Source organism: Sabethes cyaneus, chromosome 2 (assembly GCF_943734655.1).
Source record: "Sabethes cyaneus chromosome 2, idSabCyanKW18_F2, whole genome shotgun sequence".
In the NCBI taxonomy this organism is placed as follows: Eukaryota; Metazoa; Arthropoda; class Insecta; order Diptera; family Culicidae; genus Sabethes; species Sabethes cyaneus.
In genome coordinates, this window is record NC_071354.1 from 239,708,994 (window position 1) to 239,735,772 (window position 26,779).

At 39.8% G+C, this 26,779-nt stretch overlaps 1 protein-coding gene across 1 annotated transcript in view; it reads right to left on the reverse strand.

Moving 5' to 3' along the window:
- The window catches only part of LOC128738717 (uncharacterized), a 232,571-nt gene that overhangs the window by 6,297 nt on the left and 199,495 nt on the right, over positions 1-26,779 (reverse strand). The window contains exons 2-5 of the mRNA XM_053834043.1: positions 11,686-13,135; positions 4,582-4,776; positions 4,328-4,493; positions 3,341-3,637 (exon numbers count right to left, since the gene is read on the reverse strand). Of these exons, the coding sequence (XP_053690018.1) occupies positions 3,341-3,637; positions 4,328-4,493; positions 4,582-4,776; positions 11,686-13,135 (2,108 nt within the window). The remainder of the gene's footprint in view (positions 1-3,340; positions 3,638-4,327; positions 4,494-4,581; positions 4,777-11,685; positions 13,136-26,779) is intronic.

Sequence of the window (26,779 nt, forward strand, 5' to 3'; positions counted from 1 at the left end):
AAATTTTGCGACTTGGTTCGGTCTGATTTAACACCGACCATTTGATATCGTGACGAGCAATCGAGTTGAGTAAGCGAGTCGAGCAGTTGAATCAAGCAATCGAATCAAGCAGTTGGGTCGAGCAGTCGAGTCGAATAGTCAAGTCGAGCAGTCAAATCGAACAGTCTAGTCGAACAATAAAATCAAGCTGTTCAGTCAAACAGTTCGGTCGAGCAGTTGAGTCGACCAGTCGAGTCGAGCGTTTTGATCGAGTGGTCCAGTCGAGAGCACTTGAGTCGAGCAGTCGAATCGAATGGTTTAGTCAGGCAGTCGGGTCAAGCGGTTTGTGCGACTTAACCGCTTGACCCGACTGCTTGACTAAACTGCTCGATTCGACTGCTCGACTTGACTACTCGATTAAACTACTCGACTAGACCACTCCATCAAAACGCTCGACTAGTTTAGTCGAGCAGTTCATTCGTACAGTCGAATCGAGCAGTTCATTCGAACAGTCGTGTCAAGCAGTTGAGTCGAGCGGTTGAATCGAGTAGCCCAGTTGAGCGGCTGAGTCGAGCAGACGAGTCGAGTAGTCTAGTCGAGCAGTCGAATCGAGCAGTTTAATCTAGCAGTTAAGTCGCGCAATTGAATCAAGTAGGCTAGTCGAGCACTCTAGTCAGTCGAGCAGTTAAGTTGAACAGGTGAGTCGAGCAGTTCAGTCGAGCTGTTGAACCATACAATTAAGTAAAGCAGTTGAGTCGAGCAGTCGAGTTGAGTGGCTAAGTCGAGCAGTTAAGTCTAGCAGTCTAGTCGAGCTGTTGAATCAAGCTGTCATTTGAGTCGAGCAATAAATCGATTAGTCTAGTCGAGCAGTTAAATCGAGCAATCGGGTTGAGAAGTTGAGTCGAACAGCCGATTCGATTAGTCCAATCGAGTAGTTGAGTCAAGCAGTTCACTCGAGCAGTCGAGTAGAGCAGTTGAGTCGAGTAGTCCAGTCGAGCAGTGGAATCAAGCAGTTGAATCGGGCAGTTGAGTCGAGCGTCGAATCGAACAGTTGAGTCGAGCAGATAAATCATACTGTCCAGTCAAGCAGTCCAGTCGTGCAGTCGAATCGAACAGTCCAGTCGAACAGTTCAATCATGCAGTTAAGTCAGGCAGTCGTGTCGAGTAGTAAGTCAAGCAAATATGTCAAGCAGTCGAATCGAGTAGTTAAGTCGAGTTGTCCACTCGAGTAGTTAAATCGAGCTGTTCAGTCAAGTCGATCTGTTCAATCAAGCAGTTGAGTCGAGCAGTCGAATCGAACAGTTCAGTCGAGCAATCAAATCGAGCAGTCTAATCGATCAGTCCAGTCTAGTAGTCTGTTCAACCAGTTGAGCAATCGAGCAGTCCAGCAGTCGACCAGTGAGGTGACTGAGAATACAATCCATTGCTACGAAAGCATGACATCCTATCAGGGACCTGTTTTTTAGATACCGATAAGCCTCTTATGACGTCCTGTCAGAGACCTGGTTTTCGGTACAGACATAAGCCTCTTATATAAATAGATTAGGGTATATAAATAGAGTAGGGTTCTTTTGGTATCTTTTGGTTTATTGTGCTACTAGCTGATTACCCTATCTTACTTGGAGCCCCTTTGTCTATCAGTCACTTGTACACTTGTAACAATATTGTAACGAAAACTCTCATAAGGCAAGAAACAACCCGCATTTTCTTCATTTGAGCGTCTCTACTCCCTTTGTCAGTTCCCCTCTTGCTGTCCCCCAGCCACTTGTAAATCCAATGTTGCGAAGTCAACCATGCCTACTCACACGCGAAAGAGTATGAGAAAAGTAGCATTCAACACTTACGCCGCACACGCAGTTGTGAAAGAAACAGCCGCCGGTGCTGTGTGAGACATTTTGTTACCCACACACTCGCGCACACTCATCCTCACTTGGTCGTCCTGCATAGCTTATTCCCGAGGCAAAAAACTCGTGGGGAATCAAATGCCCGTGAGGCTGGTGGTGCACTGGGATACAAATTTTGCATTACTTTTTCTTCTTGTTCGTCTTCCCTCTCGATTCTACTCACGGGCGGGAGCGCGAGTACGGGTTTCGCAACCAGGGCTGGCACGATCACTTCGACTTAATTCGCATTCATTTGACAGTACCGTCTCAGTCAAGCAAAATTTGACAAAATTATGTATGGGACATTTGTAGAACTAGTTATTATCTACAATTTTGCTGAACGAAGTTTTGCTGTATATTTTGTAGTTACAGTGCTACAATGCTAGTAGCTCATTATTAGCTAAGTGAACGTTCATTTATATTATTTTATATTTAAAAAAGGATCAATGACAAAGAATTGACATAAAACTAGCACCAATAGTTGTATGGTATATTTTTGGGTTAAAAACTGAACAAGCTACAAGTGCGTCGTTTTGAATTGTAAAAATGAAAAAAAACGACACAAATAATGAGACGACAGTATACAAACATGATGAAGAAAATTCGCAAAATATTAGAATTAACAGTGATAGAGAAATGATACAAAAAGATGTAAATATGAAGGATATGCAATAGATGTAAAGTGGAACAAGAAATAGAACAAAAGGTATAATGAAACAAATATAGACATTATAAAAATAGCTATTATAAATATAATAAAAATAGCCTCAAAACGGACAAATGATAGTAAAATGATAAAATTTGCTACCCATTCTTACGTTTATATGGGTTTATCATACTTAGCGAAAGAAAAGGTATGTAGGCTGAAAATATCCACCCGCACCACAGCTATCACAAAGTCATTTTGTGTCATTTTGATTTCATTTATGTGCAATTCTTGTCAATTTTTGTGTTATCTTTATTATTTTTTAGGGCTTCTATTGTTTCTTTTTTTTTGTTTCGTTGTGTTATTTTTATATTTCTTTTGGAAATTTTGTTTCAATTTTGTAGTATTTTAAAATTTTTATTTTTCAACTTTTTTTTGTATCGTTTTGATTCCTCCCTTGGTACCATATATTTTTCTTTATGTTTTCAATTTTGCATTACCTGTATATCATTTTTGATATTTTGGTAGGTACATTTTTTGTGTTATTTCTAGGTTTTTGGTTTCGTTTTTATTTTTTTTAACTTTCCTGGATTACTGGAAGGTTAGGAATTTATGGAATAACGGATGTACGACAAAACTGGAAAATATCCATTGAAGTTTGTTGATTTTTTTTTATTTACCGATTCATAAACTATGCCCGTTTCATAAAATTTTAAGATTCTGCGACCCAAACTGTACATTAATTTTGTAAAATTGTACATATTAGTAACCAGTTTAAGAATTTGAAAATTTTTAAACAAAGGCTGGGGCAGACCAGTAACAGCAAACTCACCGGAATGTATGCACGAAACTGCAACCGCTTGTCCTCCTTCGGCTTGGTGATGATGAGCATCGTTTCGAACAGTAGCACGATCCGCGGTTTGGCCTGCTCGCTCAGCAGCCCCTCCTGGCGCAGTTCACCGAGTACGGACAGATCGGGTCCCAACCATCCGTCCAGGATGCCGGCCAGTTCCTTGACACGCGACTGCTGTTCCAATTTTCTCTTCACCTGATCGATATTGTGGGCAACATTCTTCATCAGCTCGTGCGCATGGGCGACCTGCTTATCGTCGCAGTGCTTCCGCAGGTTCTAAAAAAAGACATCCACGCGTACAGTAGTATTATGATGATGCATATAAATGAGATAATTAATCAACGCCTATTATTAGCATCCTACAATGTGGTTGACACCTTAGGGCTAACAGTCAATCCACCTTAAAAGTGCAACTTCTTAGTAAAAAGATGAACAGCATAGCTGATAGAAAACACTGATTTCAAATTGATTAAGCAAATCGAAGCAACTTTTTACTCGGGTACCTCCGTCCGTAATTAAAACGATCGCTCCACACCACATCATCGCAGTTCCACCCAGCCAGTCCGCACCAGATCGCACCACCGACCGCTGGCGCTGTTGTCTGATGAGATGAGAGTGAGCATATTCAATGAATGATTTATCGATTGTCTTTTACGCTGGCTGCAATGTCTCTTTCCCTGGCTGGCTTCGGCAGGCAATGCAGGCAATGCAAAAGCGCACACGAAAGTGAAGCAATCAATGCACCGCGCAAGGCGCAAAGCGCAAAGTGAATGCATTCCGCAGTCGATGCGATCGAGGAAAGCCGCCGCCGTCGAGTGCGGCGAGTGACTGACCTTGGCGGCACATTAATAACAACAACAACAACAACAGTGGACGGTGCGGACGGCGTGGCCGGCGCGCGCTGATTGAAATTGATTTCTGCTGACGTAACGATTCGCTTTGACAAGTGAGCGCGGTAGAACTTACATCGAGCAGCAGATGGTACTTCAATATCCGCTGTACCGGCTTCAGCAAGTAGGATCCCAGCGGGAGCGTGTGGTTCAGCATCTTCTGGGTGTGGATGAGCAGGGCGTTGGTGTGGGTGGCCTGTAGTAGACTGGTCAGCAGGGCGATCGCCTCCGGGTAGCGGGTGCTGGCAAATTCAAAGAAAGAAAGAAACAGTCATTAATTACGGATGAACTGGGTTATTGTGTGAGTTTCAACCGAGCTACCGAGCTTACCAGTATGTGGTGTAGCAGTCAAAATTCTCGTGGAGATCGATGAAACAGCCGGAAATTTTGACCGGATCGCCTTTGGTTTCGTCCAGTCGCGAGAGCAGTCGACTGTTGAACTCCCAAATTTCCTGAATGTTGCTGAACAGAATGTCGAGCTCGTCTACCTTGAGACAGGCTCGTTCCTTCCAGTCTTGCAGGTAGCTGAGGGAAAGAGAAAATATAGGTTTTAATAATTGGAGAAGAAAAGGCTAATTCGAGCTGCTAAAGAACTGATCATTCGAACCTAAAAATATTTAATTCAAGCTAATAATTATTTTCAAGGAATTACAGGCAACAGTAAACACTTTCAACTGTCATCCACGCACTTTCTAATAGTACATTCAAATTCGGTCGGCCGTTTTTAATGGAGTGCGAAGATTTTGCCTTTTACGGCTTGTAAAAGATTTGCGCAGCCTGATGGCACAAGATTTCTCCATAGCGCGAATTGATACGGAGTGTTTGAGCCGGGCGTAGAAGCAGGGCGCCAAATCCGTTCAATACAATGTCCTTTGTGGGCCCAGAAGACGCTCTTTGATAGAGTGATCTTTGAAGATTTGCCCGTTGACGGTCCTTGGTTTGCCACTTGCACAGCTCGCTTGCCAGACAAGAAATTTTCCATCGAATTTCAACAATTTCTTCCATACACTCTTAGGAACTGCTAACTTCGAGGTGTAGATTTCATCTTCCATTAAAATTCAAAACGGTTTTTTGAACCACTTCCTGTACAGCTTCTCTGCGAGAGTTCTGAGTTACACGCATACAAATATCAGAAAAGGGAAACTAAACATCTGGCGGTAATTCCGACGTAATATGACCTTTTGGTTTTTCTCTTCTACAGATTTCACGCCCACTTATAGTATACAGGACAATTGCGAAGCTGACACTAAGAACCTCCCTTAGTCAAGATTCAAACATATTCAAAATAGAACGTATCTTCAACATTCCTTATAGATATGACCCGCAATTCAATTTACTTCTTTCAATTTCTCACTCTATTCTCACTCTACAGTACAATCCGTCAGTTTTCGCACTTCTTCGGCCTAACTATAGCAAATCTTTCGTTAGAAGCCTCATTCTTGATAACATCTTGCTTAAGCTATGGTTGCTGTCGATCACACATCTTACTTTGTTTATGGTTACCGTTTGATGAAACTTACTAAAAAAATTGCAAAAATTGTCCGGCGAAAAAATAAGACCAAATATATCATGCGAGATTGAGTACACTATTGAAACAGGTTTTGCCTCCACCTAGTATTGATTATTGAACTGCTATTTGATTTTTGAAAGGAGCACGGGGATTTGCAACATGTCAAGCTACGTTGTCCGAACTGGTGGTCTTTTCAAAGTAACTACACTGATAATTTCATTCTTTCCTGGATGAGTCTTAACCCTCTAACGGGTAAGACCGTCTGTAGACGGCCTTCGTTTTTGGTGCTCCAGAACCGCATATGAAATTTGTTTTGAATTGAGAATATGCTAAAGGTCTTCAGAACAGATGTGCTGACCTTTTGATAATAAAATCACAACATTCTGACTATGCATTCAAAAGTTATCATCTGTCAAAAACAAAAATTCCAAAAAATTCCGAAAATAATTATTGCGCGAGAATATTCCCTTTTTTACTTTTGAAGAAAAAGGGCATCTAGAACAAAATGATTGACCTGAAATTTTTTCTATGAGTAAATTTTATGCTTCATTTCAATTCTGTAATATATTTAAATTGAAAAAATATCTGGGTAGAACGATAGACATGAAAAACAATAAAGAGAAATTGAACTTTTTCTTACCTGGCGCTGCTCCAGATAATTATTTTTGCATAAAAATCAGAACCTAAGGTTTTTTTTGAGTGTACTTTCATGATAAAATAGTCATTAACTTGATCGCATCGTTTTTACGATATTGCCCGTTAGAGGGTTAACGATCCAACTGAGTATGCAGTTATTGTGAATATTCCGTGCTCAGTTCTTAGTGCGTGATCGCTCCACCACGGCCTATAAATCCTGTGGTTGCGACGATATGGATGTTAATGGGCGAGAATTCATCTTTATCAAAAACCCGGTCTTCTCGCAATTGATGGAATGGTTGCCAACTTCCCTGAGGAGGTATGACTTCGTCGATTTTACAGCAGCCTCCCATAACCCTTCGAAGTGCAGCGCACGCAGTGGAATGTATGAATATATTTGTCCTCTTTAAACATCTCCTACAGTTAAATTCTGTACGAATATGAAATTGAGTGGATTTTTTCAAGCTCTAATTTATATTTTTTTCTGAATTCGGCGAAAAAACAGCACTGCAGATTGCGAGTTTAGGCCATTACAAATATTTAAAAAAGTTTTTGTCTCACCGGTGTTGGGCCACTGAAGCGGAGGGGGGAGCGAAAAAAAAGCAAAGAGAATTTTTTAATCGAACAAAAAAAAATGGATTTTAGGCATTTTTACTTAAAGTTTAAACTTGAAAACCAAACCTATTCTTGCTTTTAATAAATACGTTGTTATTTTTCATGCAAAAATCTACGAACAAAAAGACAAAAACGAAAGAAAATATTTCTGGCCGAATTTCGGAAAATTCCACTGTTTGAATTTCCATTTCTATTTCGTGCTAGAAGCGTTAACTCAACTCGTACAGTAATTTTTCGAGTTTTTCAGGCTGTAGAGCCCACAGACAATTGATTTTATAAAAAAAATTAACTCATATCTTACAAGTTATTTTTTTGCCCCCCGATTTTCAAGCCAATTTACAAGTGGGGGGGGGGGGGGGGCGGTGGGTGACAAAGACTTTGAAAACGATTTGCTATGGCCTTACTACGAAAAAGATATAAAAGAATTACGATTACCATCGTAGTACCAAGAGCCCGAGGGAATATCGCGCTTACTGCCAGCCACGATGTACTTCATTTTTACAGACTTTATGCTTTCCGCAGCTTCCTTCTGTCATTCGAATAAAAGTGAAACACGAACACATCCAAACATGAAAAGTGTATTTATTTTATGAGAAAAATTTTTTACTGAGGAAAAAATTTACTGAGTTACGCTAAGAGTGTATAGACAGTAAGTATTGTCAGGATAATTTTATTTACATCATGATAAAGAAATTTTCGAACTGCCCTATTCAGTTGGTCGAATTATTAAACTACTATCCCAAATGACGGTATTCCACTTTGCACCCTGAAAAAGTGTTCTAAGCGTAACATTCAAAACTATCGAGGGATTACATCGTTGTGCTCCAGTTCTAAAGTACTCGGGATAGTCGTGAACGACACCTTGTTCGCTGTCAACACTACGTTTCCTCAGGCCAGCATGGTGTGGTATCGTGATATTTATACCATACTAGCTGACCCGACCCGACTTCGTATTGCCACAAATTAAACTGTGTTGTACATACATCATGAAATTCGGATGATCTTTGTCACAATCTCGTGTTTTGCAAGTTTCTGAGGAGTTCAACCTTAGATGATTCATTTTTTCAGTTACGTAACTATGAAAGCATCCCAGGTAACCAATAAGCATCACCAATGCTATTCAAATATAGGCCAATAAGCATTTAAGTCAGTTTAAATTCACCAGAATTCATCTTAGAAAAAATGTCCCCATAAAAGTCCCACATGCCAAATTTGGTTCCATTTGCTTGATTGGTTCTCGAGTTATGAAGAAATTTGTATTTCATTTGTATGGGAGCCCCCCCTCCTAAAAAGGTAAGGGGTCTCAATTCATCATAGAAAAAATTCATGCCTCCAGAAATACCCACATGTAAAATGTTGTTACATTTGCTTGATTAGTTCTCGAGTTATGCAGAAATTTGTGTTTCGTTTGTATGGGAGCCCCCCTCTTAGTGGGGGGAGGGGTCTCTAACCATCATAGGAACCTTACCTGGCCTCAAAAACCCCTACATGCAAAAATTCACGCCGATCGGTTCAGTACTTTTTGATTCTATAAGGAACATTCGGCCAGACAGAAATCCATTTTTATAGGCATAGATTTGTATGGGAGCCCCCCTTTTCCGAAAGGTTCAGTCCACGGATCCCGTTGGTTTCGTCTCGTTCTGCCTGCCCAACGTGAATGAAGGGGTGCAAGTTGATGCAGTGTACACGGACCTGAAAGCAGGGTTTGATCAGGTGGATTACGGCATCCTCCTTGCTAGGTTGGAGAAGATGGAAGTTTCCGCACCGCACGACTACACTCATACTTAACACACCGAAGGCTGAGTGTGAATATTAGATCCGAGTTTGCCGACTCGTTCAGCAACATCTCTGGTGGACCGCAGGGGAGCAACCTTGGCTTTTCTTTTTTTATAAATAAACTATTAGCTCTCCTACCACCAGGCTGTCGGTCTTCTATTGCTCCGTCACAAAGCAATTAAAACAAGGGCCGCCCTTTTATCATTAAATCGTTTGGCATAAATATTTTGGTATACTCATAAGGGTCCATTTGGCATAATTCCCTAAAATCATTTTATGACGTTTTAACCTTTACGTCCCCGACATAAAAAATGATGGTACTTGCAGTTACACTTTTGGCTCTATCTCCACTTATTTTCATTCGATTTTTATGCAATTAATTTTCAAAGAACCACAATAGATTGGCCTTTAATGAAAAAATAAGTTAATAAATTTTGGTTCCATTGACCCGGAGATATTCCAGATCGCAGTGGGATTTTTTTTGACGTCATAAGTAGCATGTGAAATAAAACTAGAAATCTGCTTAACAGAGTGCGCAAAAGTTATCCATTTCATTTATGGTCAATATGAATGAATTTTGCACTATCCTGTAGAGCGCAAGTTCATGTCCCACACTCTGGAACATCCGGTATCGGTTCTACTGGAACTGAAAATTGGCCGTTTTGAATTCTCTTCAATAATATGACAAATGGGGTATCAAACCAAAGGATTTTTCAACGCAAGTTCTTTGGTGGACTTTAGGATGCATTTTGAACCGATCTGGACATTCCGTAATATCCGTTGTCGGTTCTACCGGAACTGAAAATTGGCCGTTCTGAATTTTCATTAGAAATATGGCAAATGGGGTTCCGGTAGAACCGACAACGGATATTCCGGAATGTCCAGATAGGGTCAAAATACATCCAAAAGTCCACTCAAGGACTCGCGTTGATAAATCCTTTGATTTTATACCCCATTTGCCATATTTCTGATGAAAATTCAAAACGGTCAATTGATTTTGCGCAAGCACCTGGAAAATCCTTAACTCTCTCACCGGGACAACTCAGAATCGAACAGTCAACGGTGAGTCGTTACTACGAGACTCTGAGCATCGAACGGAAGGAGAAATGTGGTCAGAATGGATACATGAAATTGGCAAGCGATTTGCTCATGTGGCAAACGGAGTGCGCCGTTCGTGACTACCGGGACTGTAAACGGGCAGATCTACCTCAAGGAGTGTCTACAGAAGCGTCGGCTTCCTCTGTTGAAGAAACACGAGGGCTCTACGATCTTCTGGCCGGATCTAGCTTCGTGCCACTATTTAAAGACTGTCCTGGAGTGGTCGAAGCCAACGGGGTCACTTTCACGCTTAAACGGCTTAAACGTCTTTCTTAGACTTGACTTCTTTACCGACAGACTGCACAGCTGGACGGTTACGGGGTTAGTGCAAAAATCCTACTGACTCTATCATGCAGCACCGGAACTAAGGCTCAACGAAAAATACTGGCCTATTATGAAGCAGGTACTACGGAAGCATCCCAAGGAGCTCAAATTGAAGGAAAACAAGAAGAAAAAATGGATTTCCGTTCGGAAGAAGCTGTAGCCAGATGTTGTACAGAACCTTATGTTTACTCCAAAAATAAGAGCATGAGAATTTTGGAAATAGGGATATATTATGAGTTAGGTAAGACAGTAGGTAATTTTCTGCGGGTTTTTTCCGTAATGCAATTTGATGTGCAGTTGCATATAAAACTATATCAAATTTGACTGAATTAGGTCAAAAAAGGTCAAGACTATAATAAAATTACAGCAAAATTATCAAATATGGTTAACAAGTATACTCGATCGATTTGAGTTAACTTGTTTCCGAGTATTCAGCTCTTCTAGTTAAACATGGATTTTGTCGCAAATTTATTATAATTTCAAGTCAATTTTATCCCAGTATTTTGTCATTTTTCTATACTCATGTCTGAGTACACTTGGTCCTCGCCATATATAACTTCAGTTATAGTTTATTGTTGATGATTTTTTAATTTGTTGAGAGATTTATGACTGAAAATGTATTTTATTCGGATCTTTCGCCTTCTAATAAGAAAACATAACAATGTTCCCTTTGAAATGTCAAACCCACAGGCCGAAACGTCAAGCAATATGAAACTGTTTCGTGTTAGTCCCAAATTTTTTTTAATGATTTTCTTATTTTTTTTCTTTTCTACTTTCAGTGCTATTACATTCAGGTAAGTGGATTTTTATTCACATTTCATTGAATTCTAACTCTATTTTTGGCTTTGGGTAATTCTCGCTGAAACGGGGCCACTACTGACACGAGGTCTTCAAATAATGAAACTTTTGCGTTTAATTGGTTGAAAATGGCTAAAAAATAAGAATTACACTTTTGATACCTCGAAATAGTGGACCCCTCGTTCGTTAAGGGGCCTAACAGTTTAAAAAAAGTTGAATTTTGAGCAAACCTTGAGATCTATATCATGTGATATTTCATAAATTTGCCATGAAACAACTAACAAATGGCCCGGTTCTGTAAAGAAGAAGAGCAGGGCTTTAAAATGGAATGAAAAAATTTTTTGGTGGCCATCTTGGATTCGGTCGCCATATTGGATTTTATCTAAAAATCGCCCCGTTTTCGTCATGATTTCCCCAACCGATTTTAATTTCAAACCCACCATCGGAAAGCAGAGAAAAAATGCTATAAGAAACATTCATCAAATTTCATGTGTAGTGGAATTAAATAAACGAAACAATTAATTATCTGTAACATGTTTACAACAGCAAATCGTAACGTTAAACAAGCATGGGAAGGTCGACCGTTCAAAGCCAAAGTCAGAGTAGACTGAAAAATGCTAGTCAATTTAAGTTACAACATTCATTGAGTTGAGTGAAACAACCAAATCCGTACTCACCCCTTGATGATCTGGCCCAAATCTTCGACGTAGCTCCGCTCGGAGTCGATTATTTCCATCACCGCCCGTTCGCACATCGTCAGACCACTGCCGGAGGTGCCGTTCTGCTCGCATTCGCTCTGATCGGCTAGGCTTTCGACGCTGGCCTGATAGGAGGGAGCGCCACCGCAGCACTTGCCGCTGACTAGAAGTAGAGTGTCGGAACCGGAACTGCTGCTCGACGAGTAGGAGCAGATCGACGATGCCGACAGGGGGCGGGTGCTGAGAACGGGCGTCCCCGGTGTTTGCGTTAGTGAAGCCTTGCTCGAGGACAGCGAAGCCGAACTGGCCGTATCGAGGCTCGGTGTTGAAGCGGACGTTACGCTGCTGCCGCTGGATCGGGGCAACTGCGGTGATTCGGGTAAAGTTCGCGACGAATTAAGCTGTAGTTGCTCCCGGGCGTGCGCAAGTTTGCGACGATCCTCGGATTCCGCTGGTTCGCTGTCTCTCGGTGCAGGCTCAGTGACCACCAGACTGACGAACGGATTACGCGCTTCTACGATGGTGTGCCGCTGTTCGGACTCTTCGCAGTTTTCGATAAATGCATTGCGATCGCCGCCGGGTGGTTCCATCGATTTTTCTGGATTTCGTAGAACTGGTTCCTCCTGGTCTGGAGGTACCGTCGGTTCCAGATCGCCGACCAGGGCGGATGTGAGGGATTTGATTCGCTGTTGGATTAGGCTCAGCTTGGGAACATCCTCCGCTAGGGGCAGTGCCGTATCACAGTTGCCGTTGGTGTCACGGCGTTCGGGCTTTGTGCTGAAGTGATCGATCAACTCCGAAGCTTGAGTGATTTTGGTGATGTTTTTCGACAGCGGGAGGTTCTTGAAGGCAACGTGCCTTGTCGACGTGGTGGTGGTGGTGGTGGTGGACGAGATCGATCGACTAGTACAGAAGGATGCCGACTGACGGTGATTGCGGTGGAAGGTAGTCGTCGGTGGTAGCCTCGTTTGATTCGTGGCTTCCGGTTGGTTGGGTTCTATGGCCGTTTCAGTATTCGAGAGTATTCTCTGTACGTTTAACGAAAGGTTTCGAAATTTGTCCCCGTGTTTGGGTATGTGCGGGGCCGGCCGGGTTGGCCTGAGCAGTCCAACGGTTTTGAACTTTAGTACGTTCGATTGGAACGGTTTTTCACCGGTTTGTTGAGTGAGTTCCTGGCTGAACTGAACTCTTTGCTGGTTGATTGTCGTGGAGGAAGTGCAACTGCTGCTGCTGCTGACGACGACGGTGGAACTGCTCGACGATGACGATGACGAGTTTGCATTCAGACTGTGGTTGCTGGTGGATAGGGTTTCGCCGGAAGCCTTCGACTTAATGGGACTGCTTCCGGTGGACGTCTGATCGGCACCTACCTTGGTGGCCAACGAATCGTAATAGCCTAACAGCGAGGGTGCTAAATCGGTGCTGCTACCTGTAATTCGAGACAAAAAGGACAGTATTAATTACCGCTCTGGTGAGGCTACATATCATCTCGTTTGCTGATTCTGTGGACGAGATGATCACGCAAAGAAAAGAAAACAATTCCCATAAATCTTGCCCCGGTTACCGCCCTCTCGCCAGTGTCAGTGAGACGCGCGCTGCCGGGGCAGACACGTAGGAAGTTGAAACCTGAACCCCACCGAAAATGGTGCATTTGCATCAATTTCTCGACTCTCGACCCAAAGGGTCTTCTTATTAACTTTCTCGAACGTGTTAATCAGCAGGTATTTTTGAGGGCCTCGTGGATGATGCTGGTTGATGGCGGACGAACCCGTCCCGAGAGAGTGGGCTGCACGTTTGATGACTGAGCCATCGTTGTTTTACGTTTTTTTTTTGGGATCGGTTTCGGTGGGCAGAAAACATTTTAATTTTTTAATTTATGATAACCACAGAGTAAAAGGCATCCCATCGGAGTCGGGGAGTGCGTCGAATCTCTCGTTTTCAGCTGTGTGCGTTGACACCTCGTTAAAAATGGTAACGCCATATTTTTTTTCGGGTGTCCCAGACCTGCTGCTCCTCTCGGTGTGTCTTACAACAATCGCAATTTACAGCAATTATTCAGCGAAAGGGAAATGCGATACCCCGTGGACAAATGCGATTGCCAACCAAACGGAAGTTCATTTATTTTAATAAATAGCCTGTTCACAACGCAGACGGCGCACGCCCGAGACGGATCTATACAACGTCGGCGGTGGCGACGGATCGACATCGACACTTGCGGCATACGGCGGCCAAACAGGGCTCCCTGCGGTCGCAGTGCAGTGTACACACGAAGGAAGGAAAAAAACCGAAAGTCATAAATCAAGATCTTCCAGTTGTTGGTTGGTTCGTCTCTGTGGCAGAGGCACACGAGCTCACAAGAAGTTGATGCGTTCGCTTCATCTAACTAAGCGGCGGTGACAGATCGTTGAGTTACGGTTGGCCATTCTGACTTTCCGGGTCAATAGTCGACCCACTTTCCGCGTGCGGTGCGCGCCTTTGAATTTCGGAAGCCACCTGCATGTGAATGCATGTGGATGCAAACGCACAGTTCGTCAAGGGTTCGACTCGGTTGACCTACAAATGAACGGAGTGAATGGACTCAATCGTGCGTAGGCGGGACTAAGACCGTGAATGATCGAAACAACCCTCGGAGTAATATGCAAACCCTATCAGAGGGATTGTTAGGTCGACGCTAGCGTACCCAGAATTTGGTAGAAGGTGGGGCACATTTTTTTTACAACACGTAATAAACTAATTTTGTTAATTACATTGATATAATGTAGCTTATGAGCTGTCAAATAAATTCATGTTATCACAAAACATCTCAAAACCTTAATAATAACGACACATGTTTTCAAACTACGTTTATATTACTCTTAGACGACTACTTTCCATGAAGATTATTTTCTAACTTGTTTTGTGTGTTACTTGGGCACCTGCCATTGCTCAACTCAGTGTATTGTTGGCCGCAATTTTCTCGTTCATCCAATTCTATCATTCTTTGCACCAGAAATTTCCTCACTGTCCAAACAAAAAACAGCTAAACTTATTTCATATTATTATTGTCCTAGTTGAACCCGAATCTTTAGATCCGGAAAATAGAATTCTGTCAAAAAAAATTGCAGATACATTCCATTTGCCAGTTTTGCGAAGATGTTTAATCTTTGTATTCTTTTTTTTTTATTATAGTCATTATAGTTTCAACAGCATGGGTCATTCGTGACTTCTGCGGGGTTGGGATTTGAATCAGGGTCCTGGGCGTTAGAGGCGTGAATGCTAACCACTATACCGGGATTGCCCCACAATCTTTGTATTAGTTCTTTAAGCTTTATGTTAAATTTATTTGCATCACGGCATGCAAAGATCTTAAGATTACAATAGCTCAAGCATGTTTGTAAATTTAAACAAATAGATCTTATGCTCGCATTGGGATTTATTTAGCTGAATAAAAACATTATCTCCATTGTGCTGATTCTATAGATGGCTTTTTTGTGTGAGTGGCTCTGAACCGTCCCTTTTCTGCCGCGAACCGATTCAAAAGACGTTGATATCACGACGAGCAATCGAATCAACCAGTCGAGTCAAGCAATCAAATCGAGTAATCTGGTCGAGAAGTTGAACCGAGCAGTCGGATCGAGTAGTGAGTCGAGCAGCCGATTCGAATACTCGAATCGAGCTGTTGCGTCGAGCAGTCGAGTCGAGTGGAGCAGTTGGGTCGAGTAGTCTAGTCGAATAGTTTAGTCAAGCGGTCTAGTCGAGTGGTTAAGTCGTGCAGTGAAATCGAGCAATTGAGTTGAGCAATTGAATCGAGCAGTCCGGACGAGTAATAAGTCGAGCAGTGAAATGGAGCAGTTGAGTTGAGTAGTCCAGTCGAGCAGTTAAATCGAGTAATTTAATCGAGCTGTTCCGTTAAGTCGAACTGTCCAATCGAGTAGGTAAGTCGAGCAGTCGAATCGAACAGTCCATTCGAGCAGTCCAGTTGAGCAGTCCAGTCGAGCAAACAAGTCGAGCAGTCTAGTCGACCAGATAAGCAATCGAGCAGTCCAGTAGTCGACCATTGCTACGAAAGCATGACGACTTGTCAGGGGTCTGTTTTTAGTTACCGATACGCTTCTTATACTTTATACCTGGTTTTCGCTACAGACAAGCCTCATATATAGAAGACTAGCTGACCCGACAAACTTCGTATTGCCACAAAATAACCTGTCTTGTACATAAATCATGAATCTCGGGTGATCTTTGTCACAATCTCGAGTTTTGCAAGTTTCTGAGGAGTTCAACCTTAGATGATTCATGTGGCCAGTTACGTAACTATGAAAGCATCCCAGGTAACCAGTAAGCATCTCCAATGCTATTAAAATGTAGGCCAATAAGCGTTTAAGTCGCCTTAAATGCTACTTAAATGCTATTTTGGCAAAATTCACAGCTACTTTACTGATAACCTTCTTATAGTGCTGACAATGCTAATTTACAGCTAATTACCGGCACGAAGAATTTGTATACAATTCTAGCAGTCAAAAAGCTAATATACAACAACGTGCAGTATAAATGCCAGATACGCTGATTTGCTGCTTATGTTAATGCTTATTAGTTACCAGGAAAGGGTAGTTTGATATACAAATTTGCCATTTTTCCTCACAGTAAAATAGAAAACAACTCTCCTGTCCCCCCATTGCATAGCCAGAAAGCGGATAGTAATATTCGCCATGATTGTACAACATTTTGCCGAATATCATTTTGCAAAAAACCTTAAGCGGAATGTACCATTTCACGGAAAACTTTTTTGTGGAAAGTACCATTTCGCGATCCTCTCCTTACTCGCTATCGCTCGTTCCAGCAAACCCAGGTAGACCTAGGAAAACAAATAAACCTAGACAGTAGTGATTTCTGCGGGGAGTTGCCTCCCTCCAGTGGGTGGCGCTTCCGACGGCGGGTAACCGGCAACTCTCGCGGCCGTCTCGTCCTGAATGATCTAGTGTTACTATAGATAGCTTTTGTGGTCTTGTTATTGACTAATGTTTTTTAGAAGAGTCTCGAATTTCTCGAGTCCATATTCCCCTACCACAGGACTGAGAGGTGTCTAACTATCATAAATAAATTCAAGACTCAAAAATCTCCCACATGCCAAATTTGGTTCCATTGGCTTGATTAGTTCTCAAGTTATCAGGAAATTTGAATTTCGTTTGTATGGGAGTTCCCTCCTCCTAAACAGGGGAGGGGTCTTAATTCATCATAGAAAAAATTTCTGCCCCCTAAGTCACGAATTCGTTTTATTCGTTTTATTCGTCAAGCATTTGTAGACTACATACAATAATGTTATTACAATGTTTACTTATATACTATACAGTATTCCTATGGCTAAGTCGTAGTAAAAGCCCCACATGCCAAATTTGGTTTCATTTGCTTGATTAGTTCTCGAGATAAGAGGAAATTTGCATTTCATTTGTATGAAAGCCCACCCTCATAAAGGGGAGATGCGCCATAACTCGCTTTCTAAAGAGGAGAGGGGTCTCAATTCACCATAGAAAAAAATCTTACCTCCAAAACCACTAACATGTCAAATTTGGTTCCATTTGCTTGATTAGTTCTCGAGTTATGAGGAAACTGTTTTTCATTTGTATAGGAGCTCCCCCTCCTAAAGTGGGGAGGGGTCCTAATTCACCATAGAAAATATTCTTGCCTACAAAAACACCCACATGCTAAATTTGGTTCCATTTGCTTGATTAGTTCTAGAGTTATAAGGAAATTTGTATTTAGTTTGTATGGGAGCCCCCCCCCCCCTAAAAATGTAAGAAGTCCTAATTCATCATGGGAAAAATGGTTGCCTCCAAAAACACCCACATGCCAAATATGGTTCCATTTGCTTGATTAGTTCTCGAATTATGAGGAAATTTGTATTTCATTTGTGTAGAAGCCCCCCATCTTAAAGTGAGGAGGTGTCCTAATTCACCATAGAAAATATTTTTGCCTTCAAAAACCTCCACACGCCAAATTTGGTACTATTTGCTTGATTAGTTCTCGAGTTATGAGGAAATTTGTGTTTAATTTGTATGGCAGCCCCCTCTCTTAGTGGGAGGAGGGGTCTCTAACCATCATAAGAACCTTTCCTGGCCCAAAAACCACTATATGCAAATTTTCACGCCGATCGGCTCAGTGGTTTTCGATTCTATAAGGAACATTCGGGCAGACAGACAGAAAGCCATTTTTATAGGTATAGATTTGTATGGGAGGCCCCCTTCTTGGTGGGAGGAGGGATCTCTTACCATCATAACAACCTTCTCTGGCACCAAAAACCCCTACATGAAAATTTTCATTCCGATCGGTTCAATAGTTTTCGATTCTATAAGGAACATAAAGCAGACAGAAATCCATTTTTTTAGGCATAGATTTGTATGGGAGCCCCCCCTCTTAGTGGGGGGAGGGGACTTTTGTCATCGAAAGAACCTTCCGTAGCCCCAAAAACCCCTACATGCCCCTAAATTTTCACGCTGATCGGTTCAGTAGTTTTCGATTCTAAAAGGAACATAGGGACAGACAGACAGACAGACAGACAGAAATCCTTTTTTATAGGTATAGAAGATTTATTTGCATCACGGCCAGAGATGCCAGAAGTGAAGACATGTCTTCATTTTGAAGACATTTTTGTTACAAAAAAGTGAAATGTCTTCACTTGAAGACATGTGAAGGCAGTCTTCACCATGCAGTTTAAACGGGCGGAAAGCCGAAGGAAGACAAATGAAGACATATTTCCTTGATTCGTGAAGACCTGAAGACTAAGTCATCTGACTCTTAAGGGGGCGATAACGCGAAAAGCGAATCGATTCGGGTTTATTGCTTGCTAAACATTGCACTTTATACTAATATTTGCAGTTTTGTTTGCATATGTGAACCTCTTCCCCCCTCCCCTACGGCTCCTTGAACATGATCATTCGAAAAAAACATGATTTGCGGTACCATGGATTGGCGCTGGGGGGCTTATCCGAATTGAAAAATTCCAAAACGACATGAAAGAATATTAAATTATCTCGTGTTTGACCCATCCTTTTTTTAAAATTCGAACGCATAACAAAATGGCGGACATTCAAACATAAAAGTAAGGTTTTTAGCCGAAAAAATTTACTTTAAACATTTCTAAAAAATACAAAAATTGTAATATTGAAAAAAGGATGGGTCAAACACTAGATAATTTTGTTGGCTTTGAAACAAAAAAAAGAATCATGAGAATTGCTTCAGCCGTTCTTGAGATATTTATGGTACCGACTTTCAAAACCTGGTTTCGAGAAAAACGACGTTGAAGTTTTTATTCGCTGTGTAATCGCTCCAGACATGCGCGGTACAAATAGCTGTAACTTTGTCAATTTTTGGAATTCATCTAAATGACTTGAAACACATATGGGCAAAATGTTAATCTTTCGAAATAATCAATAAAAAAAATTTCGATTTTTTTAAATTGAAAAAGTACTGTGCCCCCTTAAGTTACACTTCAGAATTAATTTACAGTCAATTCATATGGATCAATTTACAATTCAATGTAAAAAATTTAAAAAAATCGTATTACGTGAGCATTGTCTGTGTGTCTCACTGTTTCAAATAGGAATGTTTTATAAAAAATAGTGAAATAGTGGTGTTAGCAAACAATTCGATTGTCATATTTTTTATATGTAGTTTTTTATGTAGTAAATTTAATTTGGGTTAAATATGCGGTTTGCTGTTGAAAATCACCTGCAAATGTTTGCAATAAAATTTACTTTGACCCCCCCAAAAATGACATTTGTTGAAAAATACACTGAAGTCGCTTTTTCGCTTATTCACGTTGTCTCACTGTCCCTGTTATCTCACTGTTGACTACTCTCCCCTATATCAAAATTTTCCAGCTCATCCAATTAATCATTATTCGCATCGGACACTTTCTCGCTTTCATATTGTTTTATATTATTTTCTGTAGGTTTTTGGTGTTTTATGTGTCTTTGTGTTACATTATTGTACTTTGTTTTGTATGTTCTATCATTTCTGTATAATTTTTACGCCTGTTTTGAATCACTTTCCTGTCATAATTGTTGTGTCCTTTATGTATCATTTTCGTGTAATGTAGCTTCTTTGTGCAGCTTTTGATGTAGGTTTTATATATTGTATGTACCGCTTTTCTATATCTTTTGTTTAATATCTGTCATTTTCTATATAACTTTCACTTTCTTTTTGTGTAGAGTTTGTGATATTTTTTCAATGTTCATGTGATTATTTATATTATCGTTTAGTGCCACGCATTATTTTAGTATTTCAGCATCATTATTTTTGTGTTATGTCTGTCTCATTATTGTATCGCCCTTTTTTGGGTCGATTTTGTGTCCTTTTATTTAAATTTTTGATTCTTTCATTTTTCCGTATATTTTTGTATCATTGTCGTATTATTTTTGTATATTTTCGTATCATTTTTACGTCAGTTTTTGCGTTATTTTTGTGTCTCTTCTTGTTCTTTATTTGTCTTCTTTTAAACTTCATTACTGTTTTTTATTTTTTCTTGTATAATTTAATGTAATTTTGGTATCATTACTCTCTAATTTTAGATTTATTTTCATATGCATTTCCATCTTTTTGTATCATTCTTGTGCTGGTTTTGATTGTTTGTATAATTTTTCGAAATCTTGATTTTATTGTTTCCCATTTTTTATTTATGTTTTATTTTTCTACATTTTTTGGCATTCTCGTGTCAGTTTTGTGTTATTATTTGTATTATTTTTGTGTCAGTTTTGTATCGCTTGTGTATCATGTTCGGACCTTTTCCCTCTTACTGTTTGTGCAACTTTTGTATCGTTTTAGTGGCGAGATTATCGTGATTAAGAACGGCGCACTTATTATTTGATCAGCTTGGGTTTTTGTCAAAACACGTACTATACTTATTTTGTACCATTTTTGTGCCTTTCTGTGGAGATGTTTGTGTTATTTTAGTTTCTTATTCTTAGCTTTGATTTTTTGTATCATCTTGTGTAATTTTTGTGTTATGTTTTCTGCCGTTTTGGATTCTCTTTGTGTTTTTTGCTTTTCTTTTTTTGTTTCATTGTTGCGTCACATTACATATAATTTTTGATAATTTTGTGTGAATTTTGTGTTAAATTTCTATGATGAGTTGGTACAGGAAGATAGTGGATTGGAAAATTTCCATTGTAGTTTTTTGGAAAACCGGGAGGGCACGGGAGGGTAGTTTCGGCCCATTAAGCGATTGCTTCTATTTTTTCGGCCACAGGTAGTTTTGACGTTCTTTCAATAAAAATAGTAGATTACTTACAGTCTTGAGAAAATAGTTATAACATATAATAATTGTACGTCGGCAAAGTATTTTTATTGGCGAAAGAAAAGGCAAATAGGCTGAATTTAGAAACCAGCTGAAAATACCCTCCCGTACCCTACATAAAAGAAAAAATAAACAAAATTTTATATCTTCAACTATCTTCTTTTCTTCTCCTGTGCTATGCTTCGTTAACAAAGCTTAAAAATAATAAAAGTCTTTTGAAATCCAAATCAAATACGTACGACATCAAACAATAAGCAGAAGATGGGGCACATGTCCCCAGGGAACCTCATCCCGGGCACGCCAGCGAGTAGCAATGGAACAGAAGTAGCGCAAAAAGCAAAATGACGACGCCGGCAGGTACAATCAGTCAGCAGCACTGACAACTGTCGATATTATTAGTGACTGTAGCGCGTAGATTTCTGTCACTCCGTCCGATAGTGTCTCGACTATCAAAAATGAAACCATTAACCTTCTAAATTACAATAGTGGTTACCTTGCACCGGTCACACAGCGGAACACGGAGAGAGAAAGAGTGGGACAGCATAAAAAAAGGCTCAACGAATCCCACACGAAGCAAAGCACAACATTATGCGATGGGGAACATTTTTCTGTTTTTATTGATATTTAATTTTGTAGACACGTCGCATTTATTATTGTCATCTTTTACACTTTGTCGTTCGTTCTTTCTTTCTGCCTCTTCACGCCTGTCTGTTGTTGATAATAATACTTCATCGGTCTCCGGGACTCTTTGTAGATAAAACTGAATAGACGGATACGTTCGACGAACGTTCGAAATGAGCTGATGCGTGTGTAGGTTGTTGGTGGCACGTTTCAGCTTTCCTGCCTTAGCACCTTACGTGTAGTTCCCCTATAGTTTGCGCTGCATTGACCCACTGCCGGCGGGAAGTAGGTATGTTGCACACGAATTTCTGTACCCCCGTATTTGGGGAACGTTGTACGACCACGACGGGGGTCGCGGGTCGGGTATGAGTTTCATTTTCATAATTGTCCGCTCCCTCCGTTTTCGGCAAAACCCAATTAGGCGAGCGACTGCTGCTCGGTCACGTTTTCTTTCTCTGCCTGCCTGGTCCCAACCATAGGGCACACTAAATTAGAATAAATACAACGATCCCGTTCGGCGTGGCCGGATGAAGATTCACGCCAGCGCGATACGGACCCGATGATGGGGAGCAGCGTCCTCCGGACGCCCGGATTAACCCGAGATGCAATGATGCGCGTGACCGCATTACTTGCAACGGCGGCGGCGCCGCCGAACGAATGAATGCGCGTGCGCCTCCGGATTGACCACGTCTGTCAATCATGCGTATGTAACCGGCACCAACCCAATTCCCTGGCCGACGCGCAGATCAGAATAATCACTATGATTCATCACTACGACGCCCTGAGAAATCGCGTCTGATGGGCTGATGGTGAGTGGACAAACCAGGGGGAGGGGGTACATTCATTGATACTCATCTACATGAGTAGAGCGCCCGTGATTTCTTCTTTAATAAGATTAGGTGAGCTCATCCAGCTTGAAACAGGCAACTTGCTTGCCTTGTCAAGTATGTTGTATTGCTGTTCGATCCAGTCGACTAACGGAGCTTGGAACTGTCATGTTGTGTTTTCTTTATTCCCTCTTCTTTCATGGTGTGTTTCATAGTGAAGCCTTCAGTTTATCTCTTATCTATTGGTATTTAAATGCTGGCATTAAAGATTTGTCTAAATTATCATTTTGTTTAGGTTTATGTCAGCTAAAATGATGACGCTTTCGATTAAAATCTGGCACATAGTTTTGATTTTAACGAAAAAGCTTACAAATTGGTTAGCAAATGAAAACAAAAAGAAATGTCATGCTTGCGTTAGTGGTAAATAACAGTCGAATTTCTATTTTCATTCCATAGTCAGTGGGTGCGCATCACAATCGAAACTCGAACCGACGAAAAATATCTAAATTAGTTCTGCTGCATGACAATGCTCTGCTTCATGTCGCCAAAGTCATGAAAAAGTAATTGGAAACGCTCAAATAGGATATCTTGTCTAATTTAAATCCAATTTCAAGTATATTTTTAAATCTTATTTATTTCCAAGCCAAAATATATGTCCAAGTTCAAATCCGGTTTCAAATCCAATTTCTAGCACAAATTGAAGCAAAGTTTCAACCTCGAAGCAATCTGAATTCAGGCCCAATTCAAGTATAATTTCAAGACCAGCTTCTGTTCAATCTAAGGTCCTCTTTGAATGTTAAGTTCGATTTCAAGCTAACATCAAGCGATTTCCAGGTGAAGCTTCAATTTCCAAATAATTTTCTAATTTCTAATTTCCAAATGATTTTTTGATAAACTTTGAATTTTGATTTTAGAATTTTGAAGTTCAACATTTGGTTTACAAATTTCGGCATTGGACTTTCGACATTCGACTTTTGACGTATTTAAACGACGATTTAAACAACTGTTAACTTCTGGCTTTTCAACTTTAACTTTTGTCTTTTGAAATTTGACTTGACATTTAAATCTTGACTTTTGGTTTTTAAATTTTTACTTTTATTTTTAGGTGTTCTTGACTTAAACTTTTGATTTGTAATCTTCGACTTTTGACTTTAACCTTTTGATTTTTTATTTTTGACGTTTGAGTGATATTTTTGACTTGACATTTAACTTCTACTGTTTTACTTTCGATTTTAATGTTGCCGCCGACTTTGATTATACTTTTTTTAGTATATGATTCATCTTTTGCCTTATGCGTATTATAATTATGTAACAATCGATCCGTCATTCGAAAATTGCTCTCTCTCTCTCTCTTTCTCTTTCGCTCTACAGTTTTTAGCTTCTCATTTGGTATTTTTCTCATCGACTTTCTGTCTATCTTTTTTTTCATTTTGTAGCTTTTGTGTCTAACTATCTATCTAGTATTCTATCTCTCTATCTTTCTGTTCTTGTCTTTCCAATCTGTCTTTTCATTCTGTTTGTATTCCATTCTATTTCCATTCTGTCTTTCCATTTTATTTCATTTTTATTTAACTCCTTGTCCATTCTGTCTCCATTGCCTTTCCATTTTATTTCCATTCTGTCTCGATTCCATTCCATATTCATTCTGTCTTTCGACTCCATTCCATTTCCATTCTGTCTTTCGATTCCATTCAATTTTCATTCCGATCCACTTCCATTCCACATAAGGCCGTATGAATAAAAGAGTTAGAGCAAATGCTCTCATACGATTTAAACGGGAAAAGCAAAGTAAACTATTTTATTCATACGGCCTATTATTTCCATTCTGTCATTTTTTCATTCTGTTTCTATTCCATTCCATTTCCATTTTATTTTTCCTGTCTTTCCAATCTACCTTTCCGATTTGTTTTTCCATTCCATTTCTATTTTCATTCCATATCATGGCCATTCTGTGTTTCCATTCCATTCCTTTTCCATTCTGTTTTTTGATACCATTCCATTTCCATTCCTTTCCCTTTCCATTCTGTGTTTCGATTCCATTTCCATTTTCCCTTTCCATTCTGTGTTTAGATTCCATTTCCGTTTTCCCTTTCCATTCCATTCCATTTCATTTTCATTCTTTCTTTCCATTCCATTTTCATTCTGAATTTCCATTTTATTCCATTTCCAGTCTGTCTTTCTGTTCTGTCTGTCTAGTCTGATTTTCTGTTCCATATCGGTTTTGAATGTCTATTCTATCTTTCTTCCATCCATCCATTCTATTCCATTCTGTCTTTTCATTTCATTTTTATTCTTTCTTTCCAGACTGTCTCTCGATTCCTTTCCATTTAAGTTCCATTTTCGTTCCATTCCATTTTTATTGTTTTTTCATTTCATTCCATTCCATTCTGTCTTTCCATTCCATTTCTATTCTGTTTTTCTAGTCTGGTTTTTTATTTTGTCTTTCTATTCAGTCTTTCTGTTCTGCCTTTCCGTTCTGTTTGGTTCTGGCTTTATGTTGTTTTTCTATTCTGAGTTTCTGTTCTGTTTTTTTTTGTTTTTTTCTTTGTGTTCTGTTTTCTCCATTGCCTTTCCATTCTGTCTTTCGATTCCATTCCATTTTCATTCCGTTCCACTTCCATTCCGATCCACTTCCATTCCACATTATTTCCATTCTTTCTTTTGTATTTTTGTATTCTATCTTTCCATTTTGTCTTTCCAGTCTGTATTTTCATTCTGTTTCTATTCCATTCCAATTCCATACTGTCTTTCCTACCTTTCCAATCTATCTTTCCAATTTGTTTTTTCCATTTCCATTTCTATTTTCATTCCAAATCATGGCCATTCTGTCTTTCAATTCCATTCTGTCTTTTCCATTCCATTTCCATTCCTTTCCCTTCCTTTTCCTTTCCCTTCCTTTCCCTTTCCATTTTGTGTTTCGATTCCATTTCATTTCCATTTCCATTTTACATTTTCATTCCAATCCATTAGCATTCTATTCCATTTTCATTTTCATTCTTTTTTTCCATTCCATTTTCATTCTGTCTTTCCATTTCATTCCATTTCCAGTCTGTCTTTCTGTTATGTCTGTCTAGTCTGTCTTTCTGTTCTATATCGGTTTTGTATGTCTATTCTATCTTTCTATTCTGTCTATCTATACTGCCCTTTCTATCCTGTTTTTCTATTTTGCCTATCTATTCTATCTATCCATTCCATTCCATTTCTATTCCATTTTTTACCATCCCCATTCCATTTTTATTCTGTTTTTCCATTCTACTCCATTTACCATCCATTCCATTCTATTCCATTCTGTCTTCATTCCATTTCTATTCTGTCTTTCTTTTTTTTCTGTCCTTCGAAACTGTCTTTCTAGTCTGTCTTTCTGTTCTGTCTGTATATTCTGTTTTTCTATTCTGTCTTTCTGTTCTGTTTTTCTCGGTTCTGTTTTTCTGTTATGTTGTTCAGTTCTGTGTTTCGCTTCTGACTTTCTGTTCTGTCTTTATATAGTATCTATTCTATATTTCTATTGTTTTCCTCTTCTGCCTTCCTCTTTCGCCTTTCTATCCTGCATTTCTATTCTGTCAATCCATTCTATCTATCTAGTCTGTCTTTCTTGTCTGTTTTTATATTCTGCTTTTCTATTTTATATTTATTATTGGTTTTACCAATCAGTGTTTCTATTTTGTCTTTTCAGTCCATTTCATTTTCGTTTTATTCCATTTCCACTTTTTTTCTTGTCTTTCCAATCTGTCTCCATTCCATTCAATTTCCACTCCATTGCATTTCTATTCCAATCCGTTCCACTTCTATTCTATTTCGTTCCATTTCCACTTTATTGCATTTTCATTTCTTCTCTATTCCATTTCCATTTCATTTCTGTATTTGCATTCCATTTCTATTCTGTTTTTCTAGTTTATCTTTCTATTCAGTCTTTCTGTCTGCCTTTCTGTTCTGTTGTTCGGTTCCTGCTTTTTTTTGTTTTTCTATTCTGTGTTTTTGTTTTGCCTTTCTGTTCTGGTTTTTTGTTTTGTCCTTTTATTCTGTTTTTTTTCTGTCCGGTTTTCTGTTGTCTTCTGTTGTTTCTGTTGTCTATGTTTGTATCCTTCTCTTCATGTTTTCTCTCTTTCCATGTTTTATCTCTCTCTTTCTATGTTTATCTTTCTATATACTCCGTTACTGTCACTAGTCCTCTTTCTTTTTGTATCACTCTTATTCTAATTTTTCCTTTTTTTCTTTTCTTCACTTTCACTCGCTCTCTCTCCCTCGAACAACCACAATTGCTCATGTTGCCGTCTGCATTCAACACAGTTTGGAGATTTTTTTAACCTTTCGTTACTCGCGCCAATTCCGATTTATAGGCATGGTGAAACGTAACAGA